At 43.1% G+C, this 26,086-nt stretch overlaps 2 protein-coding genes across 2 annotated transcripts in view; one reads left to right on the plus strand and one right to left on the minus strand.

The window, feature by feature from the left end:
- Positions 1 to 26,086, plus strand: part of LOC109425383 (uncharacterized) — a 74,041-nt gene that overhangs the window by 36,122 nt on the left and 11,833 nt on the right. The window contains exon 4 of the mRNA XM_062846423.1: positions 17,283 to 17,549. Within this exon, the coding sequence (XP_062702407.1) occupies positions 17,283 to 17,549 (267 nt within the window). The remainder of the gene's footprint in view (positions 1 to 17,282; positions 17,550 to 26,086) is intronic.
- On the minus strand, positions 682 to 3,129 carry LOC134286955 (uncharacterized). Its single transcript, XM_062848668.1, has 4 exons — positions 2,824 to 3,129; positions 2,280 to 2,765; positions 1,934 to 2,218; positions 682 to 1,817 (listed from the first exon to the last, which is right to left on the minus strand). The coding sequence occupies exons 1-4, from the start codon at positions 3,106 to 3,108 to the stop codon at positions 801 to 803; spliced, it is 2,073 nt and encodes a 690-aa protein (XP_062704652.1). The 5' UTR covers positions 3,109 to 3,129; the 3' UTR covers positions 682 to 800.

Genomic DNA, 26,086 nt, shown 5'->3' on the forward strand with positions numbered 1-26,086 from the left:
TGGCTCATTTAGTTGACGATGTTGAGAGATTTGGTCCTCTCGACACTTTTGATGCTTACCCGTTCGAATCAAAACTGTACACCTTGAAACGTCTGATTCGTAGCGGAAATTTGCCACTTTCACAAGTTGCTAGAAGAATTTGCGAAATGCAGGGACATACATCTAATCAAAAATCAAAAAACTGTAAACCTCATCAGCAACCGCTTTTAAAATCAAAATTACCAAAGAAAAATATTTCGGACCGATTATCAACCCTCGAGTTAGCGGACGATTCAAATGCTTACTCGTTTATTGACTTTGGTGACTTTTGCATAGATACACAGAAAGTTGTAGATAAGTGGATCCTAACTAAAAGTTTCAAAGTATTGTCAGTTGATTGTATTGTTCATAACACTACAGCGGACACAATTTGTTTGATAGGACAACCATTGTGCGACCTCTTTGATTTGTTTAAAAAACCCGTTTTATCATCATCGTTGCAAATTTACGGTACAAATCTAAAATACGCTTCTGTACTGTCCGTAAAATCATCAGACATTTTCAGCAAAATGGTCAAAATCGATTGTCAAGACGAATCCCTTCCAAGGTCAGTTTTCTTCCCGTTGATACACACAATTAGACAAACGTAATTTGTAAGAATATCCTTAAAATAAACAGTATGTAAGTCGAATAAATCATGTTGTCACTTGTTCGTGCTTTTTATTCCAAATATTCACATTAAAATTCACAGTTCAAATTTTCATTCGATCTTTAAAGTACTCTGATGTTCTGAAGTTCATCCACATTCGTATTGTAATCCTTCACTCTGTTGATTCTCCGCTGTTGTCACTGGAATCACTTTGCTCCATAAGCAATTCTTCTACGACCGGAGATGGTTTCTCAGAGGGCTCAATAAGGTTCAGGTCTTCGGAAACTTGGTTTTCCGCTTTTTGCTTTTTGGGATGCTTTCTCGATGATGACGCACGACGTTCTCCATTGCCACCTTCAAAACGCTTTGCTTCTAACATTTTGTATAGCAACAAATTTTTAAACAAGATTTCATTTTGCTCGCGAGTACTAGAGCAGTCAGCCGCTTGCAATACTTGGTGCATCAACCTGATGAAGTTTGGAAATGATTCTTGGAAGTTTTGGTTTTGTCCAGAATCACTTGTCGTTCCCGGTTTCGTCCTCTTATTGCCCATCCATGAATATGGGAGGAAAACGTTTGGAGCAAGAAACTTCCTGATAATAGTACGGAACAACGGTCCACTATCGCGTTTTCCGTTCAGACTGTAGATGGAGTGCAGGTATCGGAAAAATTTTCCAGAATAATTGGAGTTTCCTAAGCCTTGTTCGAATGTCCTGAAGGCTTGGTCGGAATCAATGATCTGCATGTTGTCAAATTCGGAGAAGTCCTCTTCATAGCGATTCGAGACATCAATGGATTGCTTTGTTGACATAAGCTTATTGAAGTTGGCCATGAATTCTGTCAACCGGCTCATCAGTCCTTCCTGGGCCCCCATTCGTTCACTGATCTTGCGCACCTCGGTTGTTAGCATGGACAAGTTCTGTTCAACAACACCCAATCTTTCGTTGATCTTGCGCAGCTCAGAAGAAATAGTCGAACAGTCAGGCTCATCCAACGCTTGAGCGGAATCAGACATATTCAAGTCGTCATCAACGCCCAGGTCTACTTCATCTTGTTTGATAATAGGTGACATCGGTTCGTAAACTGTTTCGTTGCTGTTTTCCGTGATTGGATAATAACATCCATCAAGTTGAGCGTACTGCTTTCCGTCACTTCCCATGACAATGGGAACAGTGAGTTGATGTGGAGCCTAGAAAACCAAAAAGACATAATAAGTACAAGCTCATGTTTCATCGTAGACTCATGTAGATGGAAAGAATCAGAACATAAAACAATCATGCATAGCACTTTCAAAGTAATACTCACCGAATTTTCAGAATTCGCGTAGTTTTTGATTTCAGCATGCGGTGCTTGATTATGATGGGGAGCAGGAGTCGAAGCGTGTGACCCGGAGATAACGTAAGAAGTGGAATTTCTCTTGCTTTGAGGGGTGCCAGCCGTAGGAAGCACACTATTATCCGCTGTGGCATTCACATTCAAACCATGATTCGTTCGTGCTGATACAACCGTAGAATCTTGTTGCGCATTTACAGTGCCGATAATCGAAGAGCTCGGTATGATTGGTTGAACAATACGAGATGACATGTTTTCCTGTTGGGAGAATTGAAAAGTCATTATTCTGGTGATTACAGATGAAAATAGCGAAACTTACGAATGGATGCACCACCTCTCTAGAGGCTACCCTGTCAACCGAAGCAACGGAGATAATTTGCAATCTGCTTTGGTTGCCACTTGGTGCTGGTCCATTGTTTTGGGCAGATGCATGCAATGATTGATCATTGTTGGGTTCAGGATCTGTAGTGCTGCATGATTTTTGATAGCGTGGAATCGGTAGCAATTTGACGGGGAAAGCAGTCATGTTGGACGGTACAATCTCATGATGAGGCTCTTCGGAATTTGTTCCATGAATTCGCAGTCGAGACGGAACAGCTTTCGGTGCATATTCAGAAAGAGCAACATAACTTACACTGCCGGGAGTCGTTGTGCATTCTTCCTCCATGATAGGCCTCACATGCAACGGTTGAGATGCAGACGCATGGGATGTACGTGGGATTATCGGTAAACAATCATTCTCCTTGGATGATGCTACTGAAACGCTATCGAGAGTGGATCTGGAATGCACAGCTGCTGGTGGAGCCTAGGGTGATAAGTTTTTTTTTAAATAAAATATCATTTTTTTTATGCAAGTAACTCACCAATTGATAACTCTTAGATTTGAACTTTGCCTGTTTCTTTGCTGGTGTTGCTCTGGTACCGAGATTCATCTGAGCTGCATCTTCGCTGTCAGTAACTTTTTCCAGCATATTCATGGCCTCCTCTGCTTGTTCGAATGTTTGAGCACGGCTCAACAACTTGCATTTTTGTCGTATCCAGGTAAGTTTGTCCGGCATCGAGTCTTCATTTCGCGACAGGCTTATTAGATTCCGAGGCGGCCAGTACACAAATTTTTCCTCAACCCAATTTGCAGGTACCACCGACATCGATGGTAGTGATTTTTTTGTTTTCCGCGTTTGAACGACACAAAACGACATTTTGGCGATTCACTGCACTTGAAAACGGAGGACAAGCGATAGTTTTGTTAAAAAGTACATGAAGGTGCACTGCGTGTTTGTTTTCGTTTCACCACTATCCCAGAACACAACAAACAGCATCTGTCCAAAATGGTTACACTGCAACAAAACTCGCTATAAGAACCCGCATAGAGAATTACAGTTTGTATTAAACTCTAAACCGTACGTCTCCTCTATATGTTAATGTAACTATATCATGATCAGGTGCTTTTCTGTTGTAAACTGTGATCGAATGCTCCGAGATCATAAGGAATGGTTTACTCAACCCATACCAAGTTGTAACAGTATATCATAATGTGCAAAAATTGTCAAATATTATAGCGATGAAAACTCATTGGACATGTTGGCAATATGGAATAGCCATTTCTCATATGGTTTGTGATTTTATTTGCACATTTCACTTACACATATGTATTGCACTGTATGACACTTAAATTCAACAGTTTGACGAATAGTTGCAAATATTGGTATTTGTAACGATTGAACTTTGCAGTCTGCATAGCTTTGTAGAAAAATAAAAAAAACCTTTCGTGTGGTCATCGCGAGCTGAGCGAAAAACAAAACGATAATTTATTGCGGAAAACAGCTTGGAACACCTGGAGCGGTATAGATTAAATAGGGGTAAGTTTTGCATATTAATTATGTTCTGTTTCCGCTGGTAAAACTCATCACATGAAACTTATTTTACAGAATTCGCGAACTTGCTTTGAGTTCAACAACATGAGCCGTATAACGCTGTGCGTCTGCGAGGGATTCCGTAAAAGGGCATTGGAAGAATTCGTCCTGTTCTAGGCAAACTTGTTATGGAAAATTCGTCCCCATCGGATGAAGGGCCATAAAGGTCGTTGTAGGAGCTACCCGAGGTGCTACCGGATATTCTAAAAAAGTTGCTGTTTGTGACTGAAATTGAAGATAAATGTTTATTAAATAAAAAATAAATGTTCGGTAAACGCATAACTGACTTTTCATTTTAATGGTTTAAATACAGCAGAACCATTTACCATACGTTTAAAATACTATAGACGACCATAAATCAATAATAACACATACATTATTCGTTTTCTTCAAGATTTATTGTTCAACTGATCTCTAACCCTTTGCAGTACAGTGAATTGTTTGAAAAACTGAATAGTAAACTAACCATATCCTTCACTGTTTTGCGAAAAATTTGTTCGGGAAAACGAGCCATTTTTTATGGTAACCTATCTTAACCGCCTATTCCACATACTGTAATTTGACGGATTACCATTTGTCAAACTGGCAAATCTGTACATGGTATGGTTATGTTACTGTTATCTCTGACAGTTTAAGAGATGGTTAGATGACAATTGTTAATAGTCACCGACAGTATGGAAAATGATGCATTTACAGTTAGTGATTATGCGGGAAGTAGTTGATTCGAAACTGAATTTGTCACATTGCGGATTTCGTGTAACCTAATTTGCAACAACTTCTAAAAGTAAAAACAAGTGTTTGTTTCAACGTAACGTAAAGGGATTGTGAAGAAGTTACAAGAAAACAATTTCAAAAAGTTTCCAATTAGTTATAGTACCATAGTATATTTCTGTGTATCCCGAATGTAACTGATATGCAATATGCACAGTGCAGGCTGAAACTATTTTTCCACATGTTTTTTTTTTAATTTTCAAATAATTTAAAAACTGATATAAATTCGACAAAGACAACAAAAATTAAGTAAAAATGTGTTATCAGTGTTATATTTAACTGAAAGAATATAAGAGAAGACACGTTTTTATCAATATATGTGCGAGAAGTAACTTTGCTATAGCCAAGCTTTGGGGGCAAAATTAATAGTATCTTTGAATTTCATGAGTTTTTTAATAAAACGTACAATTTCGATATAAATTGAGGGGCCCAGAATCAAAGGGGTGTAAGTGACCATTTTGTCGATTTTGAGCTGAGCATATAATAAAATTCTTCAGATTTCAAGCTTTCAGGAACTTTTTTAAGATGTTTCTACGATGATTGAAAAAAATACAATAAATCAGAGAAAATTGGGTTGATTTTGAAACTCCATACATTTTGTATGGGATGAAATTTGGTCAAAAACTTTAAACCTCATTTACTCGAAAGTGGGTTTTTGTCACTTACACCCCTCTGCTTCTAACCCCCTAAATTATAAGAGTTATTTGGATAAATAGGTTGTAATATATTTTTTGTCTTTGCAAAATATTGAAATTTATATCATAGGTTTGGGATGTGTCCCCTATGTTTGACATCATATTTAATAGTCTATTGGAAATTATTCGCTATAGCTAGTTTTTAGTTTCATCACAGTTTTTTGCAAAAATTGGTAAAGTTACAAGTCCAATATAACAAAAAAAAACGCTTGAAATACGTTAACCCTTATGTGGCCGACAGGGTACCCGGGTACCCAGTTCCCATTAAAAAACATGGTGCAGAAAAAAAGCAAAAAATTTGTCGGACACATGACGGTTAATGAAGCCAAATTTTATTAAAATGCAAATTTATTTGTTTTTCACGTTTACATGGTCTCGGGACCAAAGGGGTACGTACCCTGGTTCTATATTTTTACCAAAAATTTCATAAAATCATATCTCATAATTTAAAAAAAGAACATACCTGATGTATGATGCATCTCTGATTTTTTGATATGTTGCGCCAAATTTCCTGAATTTTCTGATTAAAATATTAAACCAGTATACCCCTTTGGTTCCGAGACCATGAAAACGTGAAAAAAAACTAAAATAATTCCATTTTTGTGCACCTAAACACAATTTCAACGTATTTTTCCTTAAAACTACAATTCAATAACTTTTGTAATTTGTTTCTTGTAAAAAGAAGCTTAAAACCGATCAACTGGTGTTTTTTGAATATTTTTAGTTTCCAAAACCTTGATTTTTAGGACCACTTTATCTGAAAATGGTAAAGGCTGGGTATGCTGCGCAATTCAGATCCCATTGTGATCCACTAGCCTCTGCCCAGCAACTCCTATCCCTACCTCCACGCGGTACCGGCCGGAAACTATGAGCAACCTTAGGGAAGATCGGGTAACCAACCCCGGTGGGACCTTTGGTCGTAGGCTGACAGGGAAGGGGGGGTTTGCTTCGGCAAACCTGAGCGTCTGTTCTCCAGGAGGAGCGGCTCACAACAGCGTCTGATCCCCATGTTAGGGGCGGCTGATCTACGTCCGAGTGCCAGGGAAGGACTCTAAGCTCAACTGTGCACTATGGTCCTCCGGAAAGTAGGGGGTTGGTGTCAGGCCCTACGAGCCAGCCGTAAAAACCCATTGTAACGGAAAATCAGCAACAGAATAATACGAACCGAGACCAACGGCAACGACCCCAGCGAACAAAAAGGACTTGCGATTGGAAACTCGGTACGTGGAACTGCCGATCTCTCAACTTCATTGGGAGCACCCGCATACTCGCCGATCTACTGAAGGACCGCGGGTTCGGCATCGTAGCGCTGCAGGAGGTGTGTTGGACAGGATCCATGGTGCGAACGTTTAGAGGTAATCATACCATCTACCAGAGCTGCGGCAACACACGCGAGCTGGGAACAGCTTTCATCGTGATGGGTGATATGCAGAGGCGCGTGATCGGTTGGTGGCCGATCGACGAAAGAATGTGCAGGTTGAGGATCAAGGGCCGATTTTTCAACTTCAGCATAATAAACGTGCACAGCCCACACTCCGGAAGTACTGATGATGACAAGGACGCATTTTACGCGCAGCTCGAACGCGAGTACGACCGCTGCCCAAGCCACGACGTCAAGATCATCATAGGAGATTTGAACGCTCAGGTAGGCCAGGAGGAGGAATTCAGACCGACGATTGGTAAGTTTAGCGCCCACCAGCAAACGAACGAAAACGGCCTACGACTCATTGATTTCGCCGCCTCCAAAAATATGGCCATACGTAGCACCTTTTTCCAACACAGCCTCCCTTATCGTTACACCTGGAGATCACCACAGCAGACGGAATCTCAAATCGACCACGTTCTGATTGACGGACGGCACTTCTCCGACATTATCGACGTCAGGACCTATCGTGGCGCCAACATCGACTCCGACCACTATCTGGTGATGGTCAAACTGCGCCCAAAACTCTCCGTCATCAACAATGTACGGTACCGGCGACCGCCACGGTACAACCTAGAGCGACTGAAGCAACCGGATGTCGCCTCAGCATACGCGCAGAATCTCGAAGCCGCGTTGCCAGACGAGGGCGAGCTCGATGAGGCCCCTCTAGAGGACTGCTGGAGTACAGTGAAAGCAGCCATCAACGACGCAGCCGAGAGCACCATCGGGTACGTGGAACGGAATCGACGAAACGAATGGTTCGACGAAGAGTGCAGAACGGTTTTGGAGGAGAAGAACGCAGCGAGGGCGGTAATGCTGCAGCAAGGGACCCGACAGAACGTGGAACGTTACAAACAGAAGCGGAAACAGCAGACCCGCCTCTTTCGGGAGAAAAAGCGCCGCCTGGAAGAAGCGGAGTGTGAAGAAATGGAACTGCTGTGCCGTTCCCAAGAAACACGGAAGTTCTATCAGAAGCTCAACGCATCCCGCAACGGCTTCGTGCCGCGAGCCGAAATATGCAGGGATAAAGACGGAGGCCTCTTGACGGACGGACGTGAGGTGATCGAAAGGTGGAAGCAGCACTTCGATCAGCACCTGAACGGCGTGGAGAACGTAGGCACGGGAGCCCACGGCAACGGAAGGAACGACGACGCCAGTGCAGCGGAGGACGGAAATGAACCAACTCCCACGCTGAGGGAAGTTAAGGATGCCATTCACCAGCTCAAAACCAACAAAGCAGCTGGTAAGGATGGTATCGCAGCTGAACTCATCAAGATGGGCCCAGAAAAGTTGGCCACCTGTCTGCATCGGCTGATAGTCAGGATCTGGGAAACCGAACAGCTACCGGAGGAGTGGAAGGAAGGGGTAATCTGCCCCATTCACAAGAAAGGCGACCATTTGGAGTGTGAGAACTTCAGGGCGATCACTATTTTGAATGCTGCCTACAAAGTGCTATCCCAGATCATCTTCCGTCGTCTGTCACCTAAAACAAATTAGTTCGTGGGAAGTTATCAAGCCGGCTTCATCGACGGCCGGTCGACAACGGACCAGATCTTTACCGTACGGCAAATCCTCCAGAAATGCCGTGAATACCAGGTCCCAACGCACCACCTGTTCATCGACTTCAAAGCGGCATACGATAGTATCGACCGCGCAGAGCTATGGAGAATCATGGACGAAAACGGCTTTCCTGGGAAGCTGACTAGACTGATTAAAGCAACGATGGACGGTGTGCAAAACTGCGTAAGGGTTTCGGGTGAACTATCTAGTTCATTCGTATCTCACCGGGGACTGCGACAAGGTGACGGACTCTCATGTCTACTCTTCAACATCGCGCTGGAAGGTGTGATGCGACGAGCCGGGCTCAACAGCCGGGGAACGATTTTCACAAAATCCGGTCAATTTGTGTGCTTTGCGGACGACATGGACATTATCGCTAGAACATTTGGAACGGTGGCAGAACTGTACACCCGCCTGAAACGCGAAGCAGCAAAGGTCGGACTGGTGGTGAATGCCTCAAAAACAAAGTACATGCTGGTAGGCGGAACCGAACACGACCGGATCCGTCTGGGTAGTAATGTTACGATAGACGGGGATACTTTCGAGGTGGTGGAGGAATTCGTCTACCTCGGATCCTTACTGACGGCTGACAACAACGTGAGCCGTGAAATTCGGAGGCGCATCATCAGCGGAAGTCGGGCCTACTACGGGCTCCAGAAGAAACTGCGGTCGAAAAAGATTCACCCACGCACCAAATGCACCATGTACAAAACGTTAATAAGACCGGTAATCCTCTACGGGCACGAGACATGGACCATGCTCGAGGAGGACCTACAAGCACTCGGAGTTTTCGAGCGACGCGTGCTAAGAACGATCTTCGGCGGTGTGCAGGAGAACGGTGTGTGGCGGAGAAGGATGAACCACGAGCTAGCTGCACTTTACGGCGAACCCAGCATCCAGAAGGTGGCCAAAGCTGGAAGGATACGGTGGGCAGGGCATGTTGCAAGAATGCCGGACAACAACCCTGCAAAGCTGGTGTTTGCAACGGATCCGGTTGGCACAAGAAGGCGTGGAGCGCAGAGAGCACGATGGGCGGACCAGGTGGAGCGTGACTTGGCGAGCATTGGGCGCGACCGAGGATGGAGAGCGGCAGCCACAAACCGAGTATTGTGGCGTACTATTGTTGATTATGTCTTGTCTTAATGATGTGGAACAAATAAATGTATGTATGTATGTATGTATGTATCTGAAAATTTGTCACCCTCAAAAAAACAAAACCATGACTATATCGTTTTCTATGGAATGGCTGATATCATACACTTTTCAAACATCTGCATTTTCGGTATTTTCAGACATTTTTCCGGTAGTGTAAACATACTGTAGTACGCATATGGCGATGATTTTAAACGGGAACATTTTTAAATAACGCTTCGACTTACAAAAGGGTTATCTTGACAACCAATTGACAATGTTATTTGAGTTTAGCATAATTTTATGGGATCACGCTTTCAAGACCATGACCGAGGTTGTTTTTCCAAAATTCAAAATACAATGACAGTTCACAATCATATCAAATGCAATGAAAACAATTTCAAATTAACTAAAATTTCTAGGGCGCGTGGATTTTCCGAAAGCACAATGGTCAATTTCACCACAAAATTTTATTTGCATGTAAAATTGTATGCTCTGAGTTATGAATCTTTTTTTAATTATGAATAAAATAGGTCTGTTTTACCTTCAATGAGATGCCACATGCCAATTAGGCTTGAGCAATATTTGTGTTACAATCCATACTTTTGTAACAATTAAGTGTTAAAATCTATAGTAGAATTTGTTGCGTTGAAACATGATTTGTTTTTCATGAAAATTACTGAAATGATTCAGCGTGACAACACAGTGACTACTTCTAGTTTCATTGTGACCGATGTGTGACAAGTTGAGTTTCATATAGGTTGCACAAAAACATCTCTTGCAACTTCATTCGAAGTTACATTCGATGCCAAATTTTGCGCTTTTTGGGTTACATAATTGTATAGTTGTGCGTTGCATTGATCATAAATATTTTTTCAGATTTGTTACATTCAAGCTACAACCACTTAACTGCAACAAAATGTGCTGCTTGGGGTCCAACTAAATATTTTTTCGATAGATAATAAGTTTCTGAGTTAAATGAGCCAAAGATGTCTAAAATCGGTTGACAATTGACGGAGTTATGATCAATCTCATTTTCATGGGTACCCGGGTACCCTGCCGACATTCCACGTAATAAAAAAAATCAGAAGCCTCTCCCCCTGCCTTTCCTCACTTCAAAATTGGGTACCCTGCCGACCACATAAGGGTTGAAATGTTGTATATGCATATTGCATAATGTTAATGCACTGGGTCATATTTTTGCAACTTCATCACGAACACCAGATGCGTCTGTGGTCCGCAATGGGCTAGTGACCTTCCGAAAAGAAAAGATGAACGCTCTAACGTCAACGTAATCGTTTTTTTTTCTGTTTCAGGGATCAAGGACGTGCGGGCTCGTGGAATAAAACAATGTCTAAGAATGCTACCAAGAGAGGCAACCAGCACCATAACACAACCCGTAAATGGAGCACCCGTCCGCCTTCGAAGGTTAGCGATGCACCAAACGCTGTTTGCTCGGACCGGATAACCGTAGAGGAGAATAAGGATTTCTCGCGGTTGAGCAAGCCATCGCTACCAAACGTCGGAATAGGCAAGGATATCACGGATCGCGTCCAGAACAAGAGGCCTCTCCAGCGTGTGGACAGAATCTTTCACACCGTGACGACTAATGACGGTCCGGTCATTCGTCCGGTGCCCAAGAGCCACGGAAACGTTTATACGACGGGCGCCATTTTGGCCACGAGTATGTGCGGTGCGCGATCGAACTATTCGTGGGATATATTTATTGAAAAGATTGGGAATCACCTGTCCATGACAAAACATGATAATACGGAGTTGACTGTGAACGAAACCAGTATTCTACGGTACATGCTCGACAGTTGCATGAAACAAAAGGATGGCAAGTATATAATAAAGAAGGATCCGAACAAGCCTATGATCCGATTGTATGACATCCTGGACAACAGTTCTGAGTCAAATGGTGAAGCGAAGGAAGTTTATGATGATGCGGCGTTCCACGCCAATGGACCGCCAGCGGCTACGTCAGAAGCGGTTACAGTTGCCGCCAATGCCGCTGCAGCAGCTGCGGCCACGGGTGCTACAATATCGACTGCTATGGAACGAGGTACCGCTGTTGCTGCTACCATTCCATCAATGTAAGTTTACCCCATAAGTTAATCATTAAAATATTACTCTTATATCAAAGGGACGGCCATTATATGCACTATAACGGAGCATTAGCATTAGCATTAGCATTAAGCGAGTCGCACAAATTCGTAGGTGGTTCAGTCCTAGACCGCTGTTATGAGGGTTGCCTCCTTCCCGTCCAAAGCACCAAAGCACAAAGATTTGGGACTAATCTCTGACTCTTAGACAAGACTGACGCAATCCTCCAATGGTCGAGCACTGTCCTGGCCACGTCCTTGCGACTGCTGAGGAATGGGAAAGGATGGTTAATTTTGGACACCTATGAAAAATGTAGACAACTCTACGATCTCTCAGGCCTAGGTGTCACGGGAATTTGGGTGTTGTTAGGGGAAGGGTAAACTCCAAAGGATACGCTTGGTTAACGTTCAGGCACACCATTGTCAGACTGCTTCGAATCAGTTGACTGCCCAATTCATCCTGGTTTGGTTGAATTACTAGATTCTTCGGTTGATAATCTGAAATATAAAATAATATTAACATCGTACGTCAAATAAGCTACATATTAGTGATACGCTCGCCACAGTTACATATTTTTAAAATATTATTTATATCATACGATACATTTACCTGAATCCTGCTGAAATAAAATGTTAATTAGCAGTACATTGAAACACAAATACTACAAAACACAAGGAAAAGAGCATCAAACTTTGATCTTGGAATATTTAAAAATACGGTAAATATCAAGATCAAAATTTGATTTGGTAGATCTTACACCGCAACGCACCATTCTAAGGTGATCTACCCACGTTACGGTTTCATTTAGTTTCAATTAGAAAAGCATGTTCAAAATAAGAATTAGTAGCGAACGCAACTCATGTTCAACTTTGGTACGTTTTCTCGCACTTGTGTTGAACATCAAACGCCAAGCATCGGAGTACCCGTGTATGATAGCGTACTCCGTACCGAAGAGTACTCAAGTACAAAACTTGTGTACGTACCGCAGTACGAAACGAAAATCGAACCGAACGCAAACCGAGAATGAAACCCGAAGCGGCTTTCCGATTGGTAAACGAGTGGTGCCGAACTGTCAATCGTCGTTCGAGAAAGTTCTTTTTTTGCATGATCGCTTCCCACTTCGTTTCGCACGGTACACGTGTACTGTACATATGTTCGTACTTGTGTTTAAAACGAACTTTGAACAGAAGTACACGTTTGGGTACAGGTTTGTGTGTTGCGGTTTAAACACCGAGTCGGAGTACAAGCGGAGTTTGAATACAGCAGTACTTGGCGAGTTCGGTGTTCGTTTGGGAAGACTGGTAACGTGACGTTACAACGTTGTAACGTCACGCTACTAATACCCATTTTGAACATACTTTTCGATCAAATCTGACTATATTCATGTCAATGGTTGCTCCTCCGTGATTGATCTGAGCTGGTACCGATTGCACTGAGATCCAAATGAATAAGGACTGGGACACTCCACTTATTCTCAAAGTGCAATTTAAGCAGCTCATACATTTTTTATCAATAAGGGCGCCGGCCACGTCCTTATAGTCAGTTGGGAAGGGAAAGGAATGTTAGTTAGAGTGTACTGGCTGTTGCTACTAATGACCGAGAGCACCTCTGCCTCCCCACAACCAGCAGACGGAAAGGATGTTACAACGTATCAGTAATGTAACAAAAAACCATTGATTACGTTTATAGACCTTAATGCCTTTACTCGTGGGAGTTCTTGGAGCACCTAGATCATCTTTTGAAAGTAGTTCTCTACGGAACCATGCTCCATGGATCTGTAGCATGTTGCATCATATCAGTCATGTAAGAATAATCCATTGAGTACGCTTGTAGATCTGAAGGCATTAACTCGCGGAAGTTCATGGAAGACCTAGCATATAACGGAGTGCCCAAAATAGCAACCACTTTTCTAGTTGTGTAAACTCCAATAAACATCTAACAAATAGTGGATAAGTTACACATCGATAAAAATAGTGGATAAGTTATTGGCCCAACTCTTGCAAACAATCTTAGCCCTAGGAAAACTGTCGATTTTCGGATTTTTATCGTTATATTTCAAGTGACGGTCCAACGTCAAAGTAACGACAAATTCTTCCTTACTGCGTCGACAGTAAGCAAAAAGCAAAAAGCGTGGGTATTATGATTCCTTGCCTAATTTGATGCTGTTTGAGCAAAACTTTGGACAACAGTGTTGTTGTTTTCTCCATTTCTTGCAACATAACGCTATTGTTTTCTAATAAAACGCGTTTAAATTTTGTCAATATTTGGACAATACTGTATCTTCCAGGAAGCTTTAATTTTAGGCATATGCCACAAGTGCTTTGCAGTCATGGCTAGAGTAGCTGAATGTAACACTTTTGTAAACATTAGATTTTTTACTTACCTTACCGGTCAGTGTCCTGAGTGTCTCCAGTTCCGCACTCTGCAAAGGGTCCGCAGATCGTTCTTCACTTGGTCGACCCATCTAGCTCGCTGCGTACCACGTCTTCTTGTACCGGTCGGATGACTCGAGAACCATTTTAGTCGGGTTGCTATCCGACATCCTGATGACGTGACCCGTCCACCGTAGCCTCCCGATTTTCGCGGTGTGGACGATGGTTGGTTCTCTCAGCAGCTGATGCAGCTCGTTGTTCATTCGCCTTCTCCAAGTCCCGTCTTCCATCTACACTCCGCCGTAGATGATACGCAGCACCTTCCGTTCGAAAAATCCAAGGGCGCGGTGGTCCTCTGCACGTAGGGTCCATACTTCGTGCCTATAGGGGACTACCGGTTTAATAAGCGTTTTGTAGATTGTTAATTTCGTGTGATGGCAAACTCACGAACACTCTCCCAATCGGCGGCATAAAATTTGAGAGAGTATCTTGTAGGCAGCGCTCAGTAGTGTGATCGCGCGACAGTTCCCGCAATCCAACTTGTCGCCCTTTTTGTAGATGGGACACACGATACCTTCCATCCACTCCTCCGGTAATACTTCATCCTCCCAAATCGTGGTAATGACCCAGTGTAGTGCTCTCACCAGTGCTTCTCCACCGTGTTGTAGTAACTCACTTGGTAGTTGGTTGGTAGGTCTGCTCCAGCGGCTTTGTTGTTTTTCAACCGGCTAACCTCCTCTTCAATCTCTTGGAGGTTAGGGGCTGGAAATCTTTCGTCCGGTGCGGTAACAGATCTAGGAGTACGGTGCTTGCAACGTCACCATAGAGGTGCTCATCGTACTGCTGCCGCCACCTCTCGACCACCTCACGCTCGCTCGTGAGAATATTCCCGTGATTAATTCGGCACATGTCGGCTTGTGGCACAAAGCCTCTGCGCGAGCGGTTCAGCTTTTCGTAGAACTTTCGTGTGTCCTTTGCGCGGTACAGCTCTTCCATCGCTTCGCGATCTCGTTTTTCCTGCTGGCGCTTCTTTATCCGGAAGACTGAGTTCTGCCTGTTCCGCGCCTGTCTGTAACGTGTCTCATTCGCTCTCGTACGGTGTTGCAGCATCCTTGCCCATGCTGCATTCTGCTCGTTTTTCAACTGTTCACATCCGCCGTCGTACCAGTCGTTTCTGTGATTCGGAGTCGCGAAGCCTAGTGCTGTAGCCGAGGTACTACCTATGGCGGTTCGGATGTCCCTCCAGCCATCTTCAAGTGTAGCTGCGCCAAGCTGCTTTTCCGTTGGTAGGGCCACTGCTAACTGCTGCGCGTAGTCTTGAGCCACTTCTACGTTACGAAGTTGCTCGATGTGAGCCGCGGCGTTCGACTTCGACGCGTGGTGATAACTGTCGAATGTTTTGAGCTCATGCATACAGCGACTAAGTAGTGATCTGTCGCATCTCTCCCAACACTATAAATCCTGTTCCCAGTTCATTGGTGGTGCCACAGCTTTGGTAGAAGGTAGCCGCTCGATGCCCGCTTTTCCACACTTTCTGTCCAGTCCAACAAAGTTCCTGCAACGCCACGATGTCGAAGTTGCGGGGATGTAGTTCGTCGTAGATTATCCTATTACATCCTGCGAAACCTAGTGACTTGCAATTCTATGTTCCAAGTTTCCAATCGTAGTTCTTATTTCGTCGCGTGGGTCTTTGCCGATTGTCCTCTCCTCTTCTTGGCGTAACGTCCTCACTGGGACAAAGCCTGCTTCTCAGCTTAGTGTTCTATGAGCACTTCCACAGTTATTAACTGAGAGCTTCCTCTGCCAATGACCATTTTGCATTCGTATATCGTGTGGCAGGCACGAAGATACTCTATGCCCAAGGAAGTCAAGGAAATTTCCTTTTACGAAAAGATCCTGGACCAACCGGGAATCGAACCCGTCACCCTCAGCATGGTCATGCTGAATACCCGTGCGTTTACCGCCTCGGCTATATGGGCCCTTTGCCGATTGTATCGAGTCGTATTTTCTCCTATGTTTTTCGCAATGGGGATTTTTACGGGTGGCTTATTGGGCCTACGCCAACACTCCTGTCTCGCCGGAGGGCCATCGTGCAAGTTCTGTTTAACGTCCCAACCAACACTGGGACGACCACGCTGACGGGGCTACCACCTTGGATCTAGCTGGGCGTGGTACAGCGGTTCTTACTCGGCCGCTGGATGCCACAACAGACGCTGTTTGAGCCGCACTTTCTTGGTGAACAGACGAAGTCAGAACGAAGTCAGAAGGACAACAGTGCCCCGGCTGCACTACCAGCTAAGCACACAACTCTTAGCTGGCGGTCTTTGTCATCGCTTGACCCGTGGAAGCATGAGGTAGGAACTTGTGAGGACCAGATCAGAGCTATGTTGGACGCTCTCCTTTTCGACTCACCGTTTTGCAGCCCACGTCAAGTCACTTTCTTCAGTGTAAGGATATGAACGCTTTGCAGTCGAATAACCCTAATATTGCCAAGTATGTACCAACGGTACCAACACTCTCCATGACGCTTGTGTGGTTCAGACTTAAGGCGAAACTGGATCGAATTCCTTACTTTTTGGGTTTTGATTTTTTATAAAACAACGATCGGTTTTCGTGCACATGGAGAGTATGGATCAAGGTATCTCCAGATTTTTTTTCCGGATGGAAAATGTTTTTCGTTTTGGCAGAAACCATTTTTAAACAAAATTTCACAAAAAAATGGTTTCTGCAAAAACGAAAAAAAATATCTACCTGGAAAAAAAATCAGGAGATACCTTGATCCATACTCTCCATGTGCACGAAAACCGATTTTGAAAATATTGCTTCGTTATTTTATGAAAAATCAAAAACCAAAAAAATGAGGAAATGCTTCCAGTTTCGCCATAAGCTTGACTTCCGCTATCATTGCTACACCAAATGCTACAACATAGAAATGAAAATGGGAATTTTAGACTAACAATTCATGCAACATTTTTCAGTATTATACGTATACGCAATAGTTAAAAAAACCCAGTTAAAACCTAACATGTTCGGAAAAAATAGTACGTGAGTTGTTGATCCACTCCTTCAAACAATCTTAGACTGATACTAGGCAGCATCCATTTATTACGTAACGCTAAAATCGAGATTTTTCGACCCCCCCCCTCCCCCACCGTAACGCTTTTTTGTATGAAAATCCTAAATTTTTTGTATGGGCCGTAACGCTCTGCCGTACTCCCCCCCTCCCCCTAGAGCGTTACGTAATTTGTGGACGCCGCCCTAGGAAAGCTGTTATAAATTTCCGGATTTTTACAGTTATTTAACCAGTAATGGTCAAACGTTAAGGTAATGTTTTTTCTTTCTTTTCTTTAGTGATCTACAACGTGCAGGCTGTGGTGGAGGACCATTGAGAACTTTGTCGAAGAATTCGACCAAGGAACGTGACCAGCGCCGTGGAACAATCCTTCGTCCGCCACCGAAAATTCGCGATGCATTGGCTGCTGCAAATCCGGATCGGGTAACCGTAGAGGAAGGGGATTTCCCGTGCTTGAGCAAGCTATCGCTACTATCTACAGCACCTGTGGCCACGGGCAAAACATCGGCTGCCACAAAATCAGCTACTTCTGCTGCTGCGTCAAAGTAAGTTTACCCCATCACAAAGGAACCATATTTTTGCTTTCACTTTCTTACCTATCATGGTAGAATGATGAGCTCGAGGATGTTGATGTGTGGCTGTTTGTTGTTTCTGTTTCCAGTCCGATTGGGGGTCCATTATGGTTTGCCGTTCGCCGATGTCCAAGTATCCGAGTTCGTTTGAGCCATGGGGCTCAGAAGAGGGTCAGTGTCAGCTGCTCTCAGGGGGAAAGAGCAACTGACGAAAGTGCCGGGGCTGGGATCGAACCCATGACCATCTGCTTATGAAGCAAACGTGTAACCACTACGCCACGGGCCCCGGCGATATTGCTGATTTGTCTCAGCGTTTTTTCGGGTGGGTTTGTCTTCTTTTTATTTATCAACGATCGACAAATTACGATATTTTTAACCAATAGCGAACAATTCAATTCGCTTTATTATAGAGACTTTCAGCCTTGGTCTGGTTCATCTCTTTGAGAAAAGAGAGATCATAATGAATCCTATGGGCAGTAAGTACATCATATAAAACAATATTCAAAATATTCAAATATTCAACAATATTTGCTCTTCATCGGGTTGTTGTAATACTTTTGTCGTACTCTGTAATCAGCACCATAATTCAGGCGTGGATCATCAACGTTGTACTAATGTGAGTCAGCGTAGCAGTCTAAATATGGTGAAACAGCTCAGCGTCTTTGTTGCTGCCTCGTTTGCTGCGTTGTTTCATAGTGTATCTTGGTTGGATCTAATGTTGTAGAGCTTGCGAAGGTCATCACATTTGGGATGGGATAGCTACTAATGAAGGGCCCATATAGCCGAGGTGGTAAACGCACGGGTATTCAGCATGACCATGCTGAGGGTGACGGGTTCGATTCCCGGTTGGTCCAGGATCTTTTCGTAAAAGGAAATTTCCTTGACTTCCTTGGGCATAGAGTATCTTCGTGCCTGCCACACGATATACACATGCAAAATGGTCATTGGCAGAGGAAGCTCTCAGTTAAAAACTGTGGAAGTGCTCATTGAACACTAAGCTGAGAAGCAGGCTTTGTCCCAGTGAGGACGTTACGCCAAGAAGAGGAGAGGAGCTACTAATGAAGTGTGCTACGGAGTTGGGAACTCTGAAAGATCACATTGTTTGTGGAAGTTAGGTCCACCAGCCGTGTCGTGGGAAACTCTTGTGTGATCCGTACGAAGCCTTGAGGCTTCGTGGTCGTGCGGCTAAGGCTACCAAGCCTTTAGTCGCATCGTGCTGAGGAGCGCGGGTTCGAGTCCGTGTCTTTCAAAAGAACCTTTTGGTCTTTAAACCCTTATGTACCTATCGGTCAGTTCCTAGACAAAGGCACAACCTTGTGATCAGCTTGATTGCTGTCAGGTCTCGGGGCTTAAATGTATCTTTACTCTAAAGGGAAAGATGCACACTACACTGAACGAAAATCCCATCCCGAAATCGACTGATTTGTCCGACCATCCAGTCCAAGTTACCAAAATCGTGTTTTCGAATGACGAATTAGTCATACGGCAATCATCCTAAAAAGCGGATGACGACCATCTTATTCGCGTAAGAGTCGACGCACGCTATGTGAATGAATATTAGTTGCAGAGCGAAGGCAACACAGATGCACCAAATTTATTCATCGATAGCGTAAAGTGCCCCACACAATGCATACGTTTGCGTGTACGTGACAGTAGTTTGACACATTTCCCATGGGAAAACTGTCAAAAAAACGCAAACCTCAACGGAACGGACGCTATGTGTTCCAGGCCTAACAAGTTCCTTGTTCGTTGTACCCGCGACATTGACGATTTTAAGTTACGTGTCCAATTTCTGGACGTGCCATATTTTTGGAAAGGGTGTTCGCGAGGGCACCCTGGATTAGCACACATCATTATTTAAAAGGCTAGCGGAGATACGATTTTTATCAATCGCTAAAAACAAAGTTGCTCGACCATATGGTCGACATTCCATTTTCATATCACTGTCATCCGGTTTTAGGATGACATCATTCGGTCGGTGGACCATACGGTTTCCGACCGAATATCGTTAAGGGGCGCGATCGTATCGCCTCTCAGTCGATCTTGGGCGGGGGTTTCCGTTCAGTGTAGAGTGGGTCATCGTTTATATGGAAAAATGAAAAATTCAATGGTATTTATCCCATCAGATCAATGCCCCGCGATCCAAATAAACGTGATGTTATTATTATTCACGAGGATTGCCTGGGTTGCCAGAATCCATGGATGTTGGGAACAGGAAGAGTTGAGTGCTTGTATTACGCTGGCCGAGTCCGACTAAACAACTACCGGTGTCTTTTGGATGGCTACGAAGCAACCCAAAACACTGCCATAGCATCTGCAGAAAATACGGAGCATATATCCGAAAGTCGGTGACTAATGTTGACGTCTACTCCTTTGCGTATCTTTGTATCTTTGCGTATGATATCGGTACTTAGTTACTTAAAGATGCCGTGTTATCGCCGGCCTTGAAATGTCTTGCTATCGCGAGGTCAAGTTTGGGTGCTGGAGATCGACAACCTCTGGCAACGGTACAGTAGGTCTCTTCAACTGGAGGAAGAGTTTGGTTGGCTACCGTTCTTAGAAGTCCATTAGCTTCTCCGACCTCCGTGTCGCAATGACTTGTCTTTTCCAAGAAACTAACAGCACTTCTGCACATTGCGCAATAGCGGAAATTATTCTGCCAGTTTATTGAACAGCATGTTTGAAACTCTGCATGATTCCTTTTTGACAAGGGATTTTTTTATGGAATAACGTTTCCGCGTATGGTGACCGGGTGGTGGGCGATAACAAGTACAATGTCGTTCGCGTACACAAAAATGTAAATCCCTTTCGCAAGTTTTTCAAAGATACCATTCATTGCTGCTAAAAACAAGGTGCCAGCTATGACGGAACCTTGTGGAACTCCGGTTTCCTCTGTGGCTACGGTAGAGCGATAGTTTCTCGAGAACTTTCGATACACAGGATGCAAATGATATCGGGCGAAAGTTATTTGGTTCGCTTGATGGACATTTGCTTTTCGATATCGGTACTATTAGACATTAGCTTGCATTAGGATGCTGTTAGTCCATTCTAGTTTAAGGCCTTTTCTTGTGTCATCACAAAATGGCTTCTTCCGAATCATCACCCAAATTCAACTTTACACAATATTGCACTAATACATTTACGTAAAAAAATCGACGCTTACCTTTTCTCTAAAATTCTCCACTTCACGCAAGATATTTTGAAAAGAAATATAGAACACACTATTCCAAATAAAATTCTTTTTCGAACTATCTATACCACAAAGAAATATTTTCACTCAAACTTGAAAATTATTCAAATTTGTATCAACCGCACCAATAGTTCGATGGCAATGTTTACCACCCACCACAGTACAACGACGACGGCAGCAGCGCGACGCGACGGTGCCGTCCGGCGCACAATCATCGATCATTGAACGCAGTGATGTCGATCTTGCGGGCCAATTCATCAATAAAATCAATCAAAATCATTGAAAAGGTCAACTCAAATTTATCGATTTTACGTCGTAAGGTCGAAAACTATTCTCCGAATGATTATTGTTGTACTTTGAATCACATATGATAGTAATAAAAGTAAATAATTTTTATTTGTGAAATCTCCTCCGCACTGTCCGCCAACACTGCTGCTGCTTGCAAACATCAACAGCGGAAGAGCATACTATGAGTATTCGATCATTTCTAGCTTATTACACATAAAATTCGGTGTTTTTCGTAATATTGAGATATGTTTCATTGTTATTTAGCAAAACAGAGTAGTCTACTGCTTGAATTGCTTTTAAATTATTAATAATCTTGAAATGTTTACATTGGTGAAAGCGAGACAAAGAGGTGTTATTTTTGTTTATAGAACAAATGTAAAAAGGCAACACCACTACTGTTGCGCTCGATGATTGTTAGAAATAAGAATCGAAAAAGAAGTGCTGAAATAGGAGTGATACAGGGAGTCACCTTAATATAGTTTCAGAAGAATACGTCTGACTTTCGGTGAGTTTTTTTAACATGGGATACCCAATCTTTTATCAGAATCAGCTGAATTGCCTTCAGGCTCTCCAAATGTACAGCCTTCTCGCAACAGCCCGCGCAAGGCTGAATCGACACTCTCTTACGTGTGCAGACCATCCCTCGTTACCGTGTGCAACACCATCAGTGAGAAATGTATCGCCAACAGCACACACACGCATGAGCGAAAGATGTATTGAAACAGCCGCTGCTTCGGCTGCTTGCCTGACAGTTGCATACTCGAGTCGTATCGAGCCGAGTGGGAAACGTCGTGAGTATTGTTGGCACCAGGGTGCGAGGCCGCCATTTTTAAGAATCCAACATCTAGTATGTAAACATTTGTGTATCCACAATGGATTCCATTGTGGATACACGATAGATGTTGGCTCCTGTCAGATGCATTAGGTAGGATTAGGGTTGCCACATACGTGATTGTTGGCCACATGGCGAAGACAATCTTCGGCTAACCAAGCCGGCTGTCGCTCCGCCCAATAGAGTTAATAAACTATAGAGGACGAATGTCGCTGCTGTTCCCTCTGTTCTCGTTCGCAAACATGTCGGGTATCTATCTGTCAAACTGCATACTTTTTCGCTTTGACACTTATAGCCCGGCCTATCTCTGCCAGCAAGAGATGTTTTGGCAGCGACGCCAGCGACATTCGTCCTCTACACTGATAAAATTCCAAACGTAATGTTTATGTATGTTGAACCTTTCCAATTTATAAGACTTCGCAGAAGTTACTTTTAAATGTGCTAACATAAATATCATAACGATTGTATTCCTTCTTATGCGGTGAACCATAACACTTATTATCAAATTGATTTAATTTATAAGTGAGCAAACATAAAAAGTAAAGTTATCCTGCTCTAGTTAAAAATTATGTGTATCCACCTATGAATTTAAAGTTTGCCCGCTTTGATTCAGGACCAAAACGACGTCAGTGTTCGCGCCAATCGAAAGCGTCGGAGAGTCTTCTGCTGAGTTGAGTGAAGGTATGTATCTTTTATATTATTTATTTTTTCCATAAAATATCTGTTAAAATCTTTATTTTTCATCAATTTCAGTTGCACCATATTAAGAGGCAGGCTAGGAGGCAGGAGGACATGAAAAATTCTTCAGCGATTCAAGCATCTAGAAGTAGATCCAGACGGCTTCGGTAATGGACCCTTTCGTTATTTCAAGACCAGTTGTGCGTTCCCGGTGATAATACAAGAGTCAAGGATGGCCCCGGATGGCGTTCGTCTTAGACTGCAGTGCGGCCAAGACGAATCAACAACAAGCGAGACGGAAGTTGAACCGCCAACGAAAATAGAACCCGAATCTACCTCTGGCACCCCCACGGATGATGATGACGACCAGGGAAATCAGACGTTATTCAAGGGAATCCGCGATGGTGAGAGATGTCACTCAGGATCTATCAAGAATTCCCGGCCGCGACACGACGACAAATCCACAGTGACGAGTTTCAGCAAGCGCAGACGGAGGCCCCATCTCGCAACAACCGGCCTGGGCCAATGGAAGAATGAAGATTATTATGGAAATCCGTCGATCGGTCACTGTGGCGTGCAAATAGGGGGATTAGGGGCATAATGGACACCCTAAGCAAATGAGTATGTTAGGCCTGTATAACAGACAAAAACTTAACATATTATCAGTTGGCTTGCAACTTTAACTTGTTTCCTAAGTATTTCAATCATTTACAGCTGGTAGAATGTCATTATTGTGAAGAAATAATGAATTGAAAACCGTGTGTTTTTTGGGGCTAGCAGCAAAGGTACGGGGCGAAATGGACACCCATCGGGGCATAATGGACACCCCTGCATATTTTATGCTGTATCTTTGAGTATATCGACCAGTTAAGTAATTTGCCAACGGAGATCAATACCACAGATATAATACTCCATCTTAGATGAGTTTACATAACTTCAAAGTTAATTAAATAAATTTTAGGCTAAAACAATCGGATTGAATATTTTCAAACTCTCTAAAACGCCTAACAGTATGCAACGCACGTACATCCATTCATAATTGCCAGTGTTCATTTCGCCCCGAATAGACTACAACATTGAAATTGCTATTTTCAGTGTGTTCTGATCAAAAATATAATACTTCATCCATTGCTAAATCTAGTATACATGTAGATAAGCTAACAATTCACTTGTTTGTATGGTGGACACACTCAATCACTCGTAATACCTTATTTGCGCTGCTTCGAAATTATAAGAAATCCACCATATGAAAAACATACTTCAATTTCAATGATATTTTGGTTATTTTGAAGGAATATAAAGGGTACTTGTGAAAAATAGAACAATGACATGTTCCTTTACACTTATGCATTGAAAGTTTTACATAAAAATCAACGGTTTCGTCAAAAACAGGGGTGTCCATTTCGCCCCGGGTGTCCATTATGCCCCTAATCCCCCTACAATAATGTTTTCACTCATTAAGATTAAAAGTTTATTAAATCCTTGACTTAACCTGAAACAAAAACATTGTTTTTTTCTTTTTTTGATGGTTTTGCTTTTATTTGAAATTTACTCATAATTGTTATAGACTACGCATACATAATTTTTAAAAAATCCCACACATAATTTTTATTCATCACCTTAATAAATTTCATTTATTGATAGTCATAATTTTTATATGCGGGCAGTTTTATAGATTTTATGTTTGCAAACATACTTTTTAAAGGTGATGTCAAATTGCAAAAAAATATGTAGTTTCACACATAATAGTTATACGGAAAATATCTTCGGTGTATAGTTTGTTAACTCTATTCTCCGCCCCCAGGTTGGTGGTTGAGTTGGTGCTGTGTTTGACCGTGTGTGATGCTGCTTGACGAACCGATTTGGCAGTTCGTCAAACCGATTTGACGGTTGACGGTTTGGTCGGCAAAAATCAAACCAGTTTGATTTTACTCAAACCAACGGTGGGCGGAGTCAATGTTTGACGAACCAATCGTACCGTGTGTAGTGTTGTTGCACAAACACAGTGCGATTTCAAATGGGGGATGATGTTGGTGCAACCAAAGTGACATGTTGGTGCAACACGATTTGGCAGTTTGTCATACGGTTGCAGAAACATTCGCAGGTTCGACCAACCAGGGGGCGGTGCCAATGTTGGTCAAACGGTTTGAGTAGTGTGTAGGGTGCCTAAAGGGTGTCATGGACTGTCACGGGAGCACATGGCTTAACGCTAAAAGTTATTCACAAAATATGTGCTCAATAAATATTTTTTTACAAACATGATATGCTTTTCACAAGATGCCCCAGGGGCGGAAAGAAGTTTGTTCCAGCGTATTTCAAATTTGTAATCTGACTAAAATATACCACTGATGTGAGATTAAACTCTCTTTTATATTGAAAACATGGCAGTGCATTTCACATGCCAATAAAAAATAATGCTATGCAAAATACTCTACTAGAACAAGACTTACCAGTACATATTCTCTATTTGAAAAAAAAAATACATAATACATTAAATGCGTCGAAAATTTTGAGCGTGGGATATACCACGATACTCGACACGTTCAACAGAAGTAAAATGCTCGGGCCGAGCGCAGCGATTTTCGTCACTTCGTGTACACCCAACGAGAGACGCTTTGGGTGAGAGCCGAGGTTGTCATCGGCGAGCGAACGCACAGCGAAAACAGACGATGTGAGCACTTGAGCAGTTCCCGACAGTGATGTTGTACGTCGCATGAGTTTTATTCTGTGGGCTGTCATGAACCATGCATTCACAAGGCTGTCATGGGAATAAGAGTGTGACAGCCATCAAAATGCTATCATGATGCGGTACTTTTGGGAAGCCTGATTGCCTTTACCTTTACTAATAGCTTAGTCCAATTCCATAAAAGAGAATGGGTTTTTGATTTCGTGGTTGTTGTTGGCGGGAACTTAGAAGCTGATTGATAGAACCCGTTGAAACATTATTTGCGCGGATAAACGGGTTGTTGTACCGCTAGATTGCTGAGAGATCAGCGAAATAATCTACGAAGACGTTTGCTACAATGCTCGGTTCACGTGTGATGGTACCTCGATGACCGATTGCCAGTACATTCATTTTGCACTTACCGTTTCCAGAGTTCACCTTGTTCCATAGTTCAGTAGAAGTTTGTTGATCGTTAATGCTGTCCAGGAATTTGTTCCAACTGTGGAGTTTCGCATTTCGAATGCATATCCAAGCAGGGTATCATCTTTGCTTTCACGGGCTTTCTTAATTCCAGGCGACAACCATACAAGGGCACGTCTTCGGAATAGCCGCGCAGTATTCCAGCCGCAGCATTGGTAATGTTTACTTGATCGGACATGTTTTGTGGTTCGACTGTGTCCAGCGATTCTTCGATACAATTTGGATGAGTTTCCCAGTTTGCCTGGTCGTAAACCCAACGAGAGGTTTTGGGTGGTGCGTCGTTGTGAAAAATGGATGGAACATGGTTACTTCTGCGTACAGATGTAGTACGTATGATGCTTAGTGAAACTGGCAACACTGAGAACTACAAGTGCAGG

The sequence above is a fragment of the Aedes albopictus genome, chromosome 1, assembly GCF_035046485.1.
Source record: "Aedes albopictus strain Foshan chromosome 1, AalbF5, whole genome shotgun sequence".
Lineage (NCBI taxonomy): Eukaryota > Metazoa > Arthropoda > Insecta > Diptera > Culicidae > Aedes > Aedes albopictus.

Coding starts and splice junctions, on each gene's coding strand:
- LOC134286955 (XM_062848668.1), bottom strand. CDS start 3,108: ATGTCGGTGGTACCTGCAAATTGGGTTGAGGAAAAATTTGTGTACTGG. Junction 2,219..2,279: donor GAGAGGTGGTGCATCCATTC/GTAAGTTTCGCT, acceptor TTCTCCCAACAG/GAAAACATGTCATCTCGTAT. Junction 1,818..1,933: donor ACGCGAATTCTGAAAATTCG/GTGAGTATTACT, acceptor TTGGTTTTCTAG/GCTCCACATCAACTCACTGT.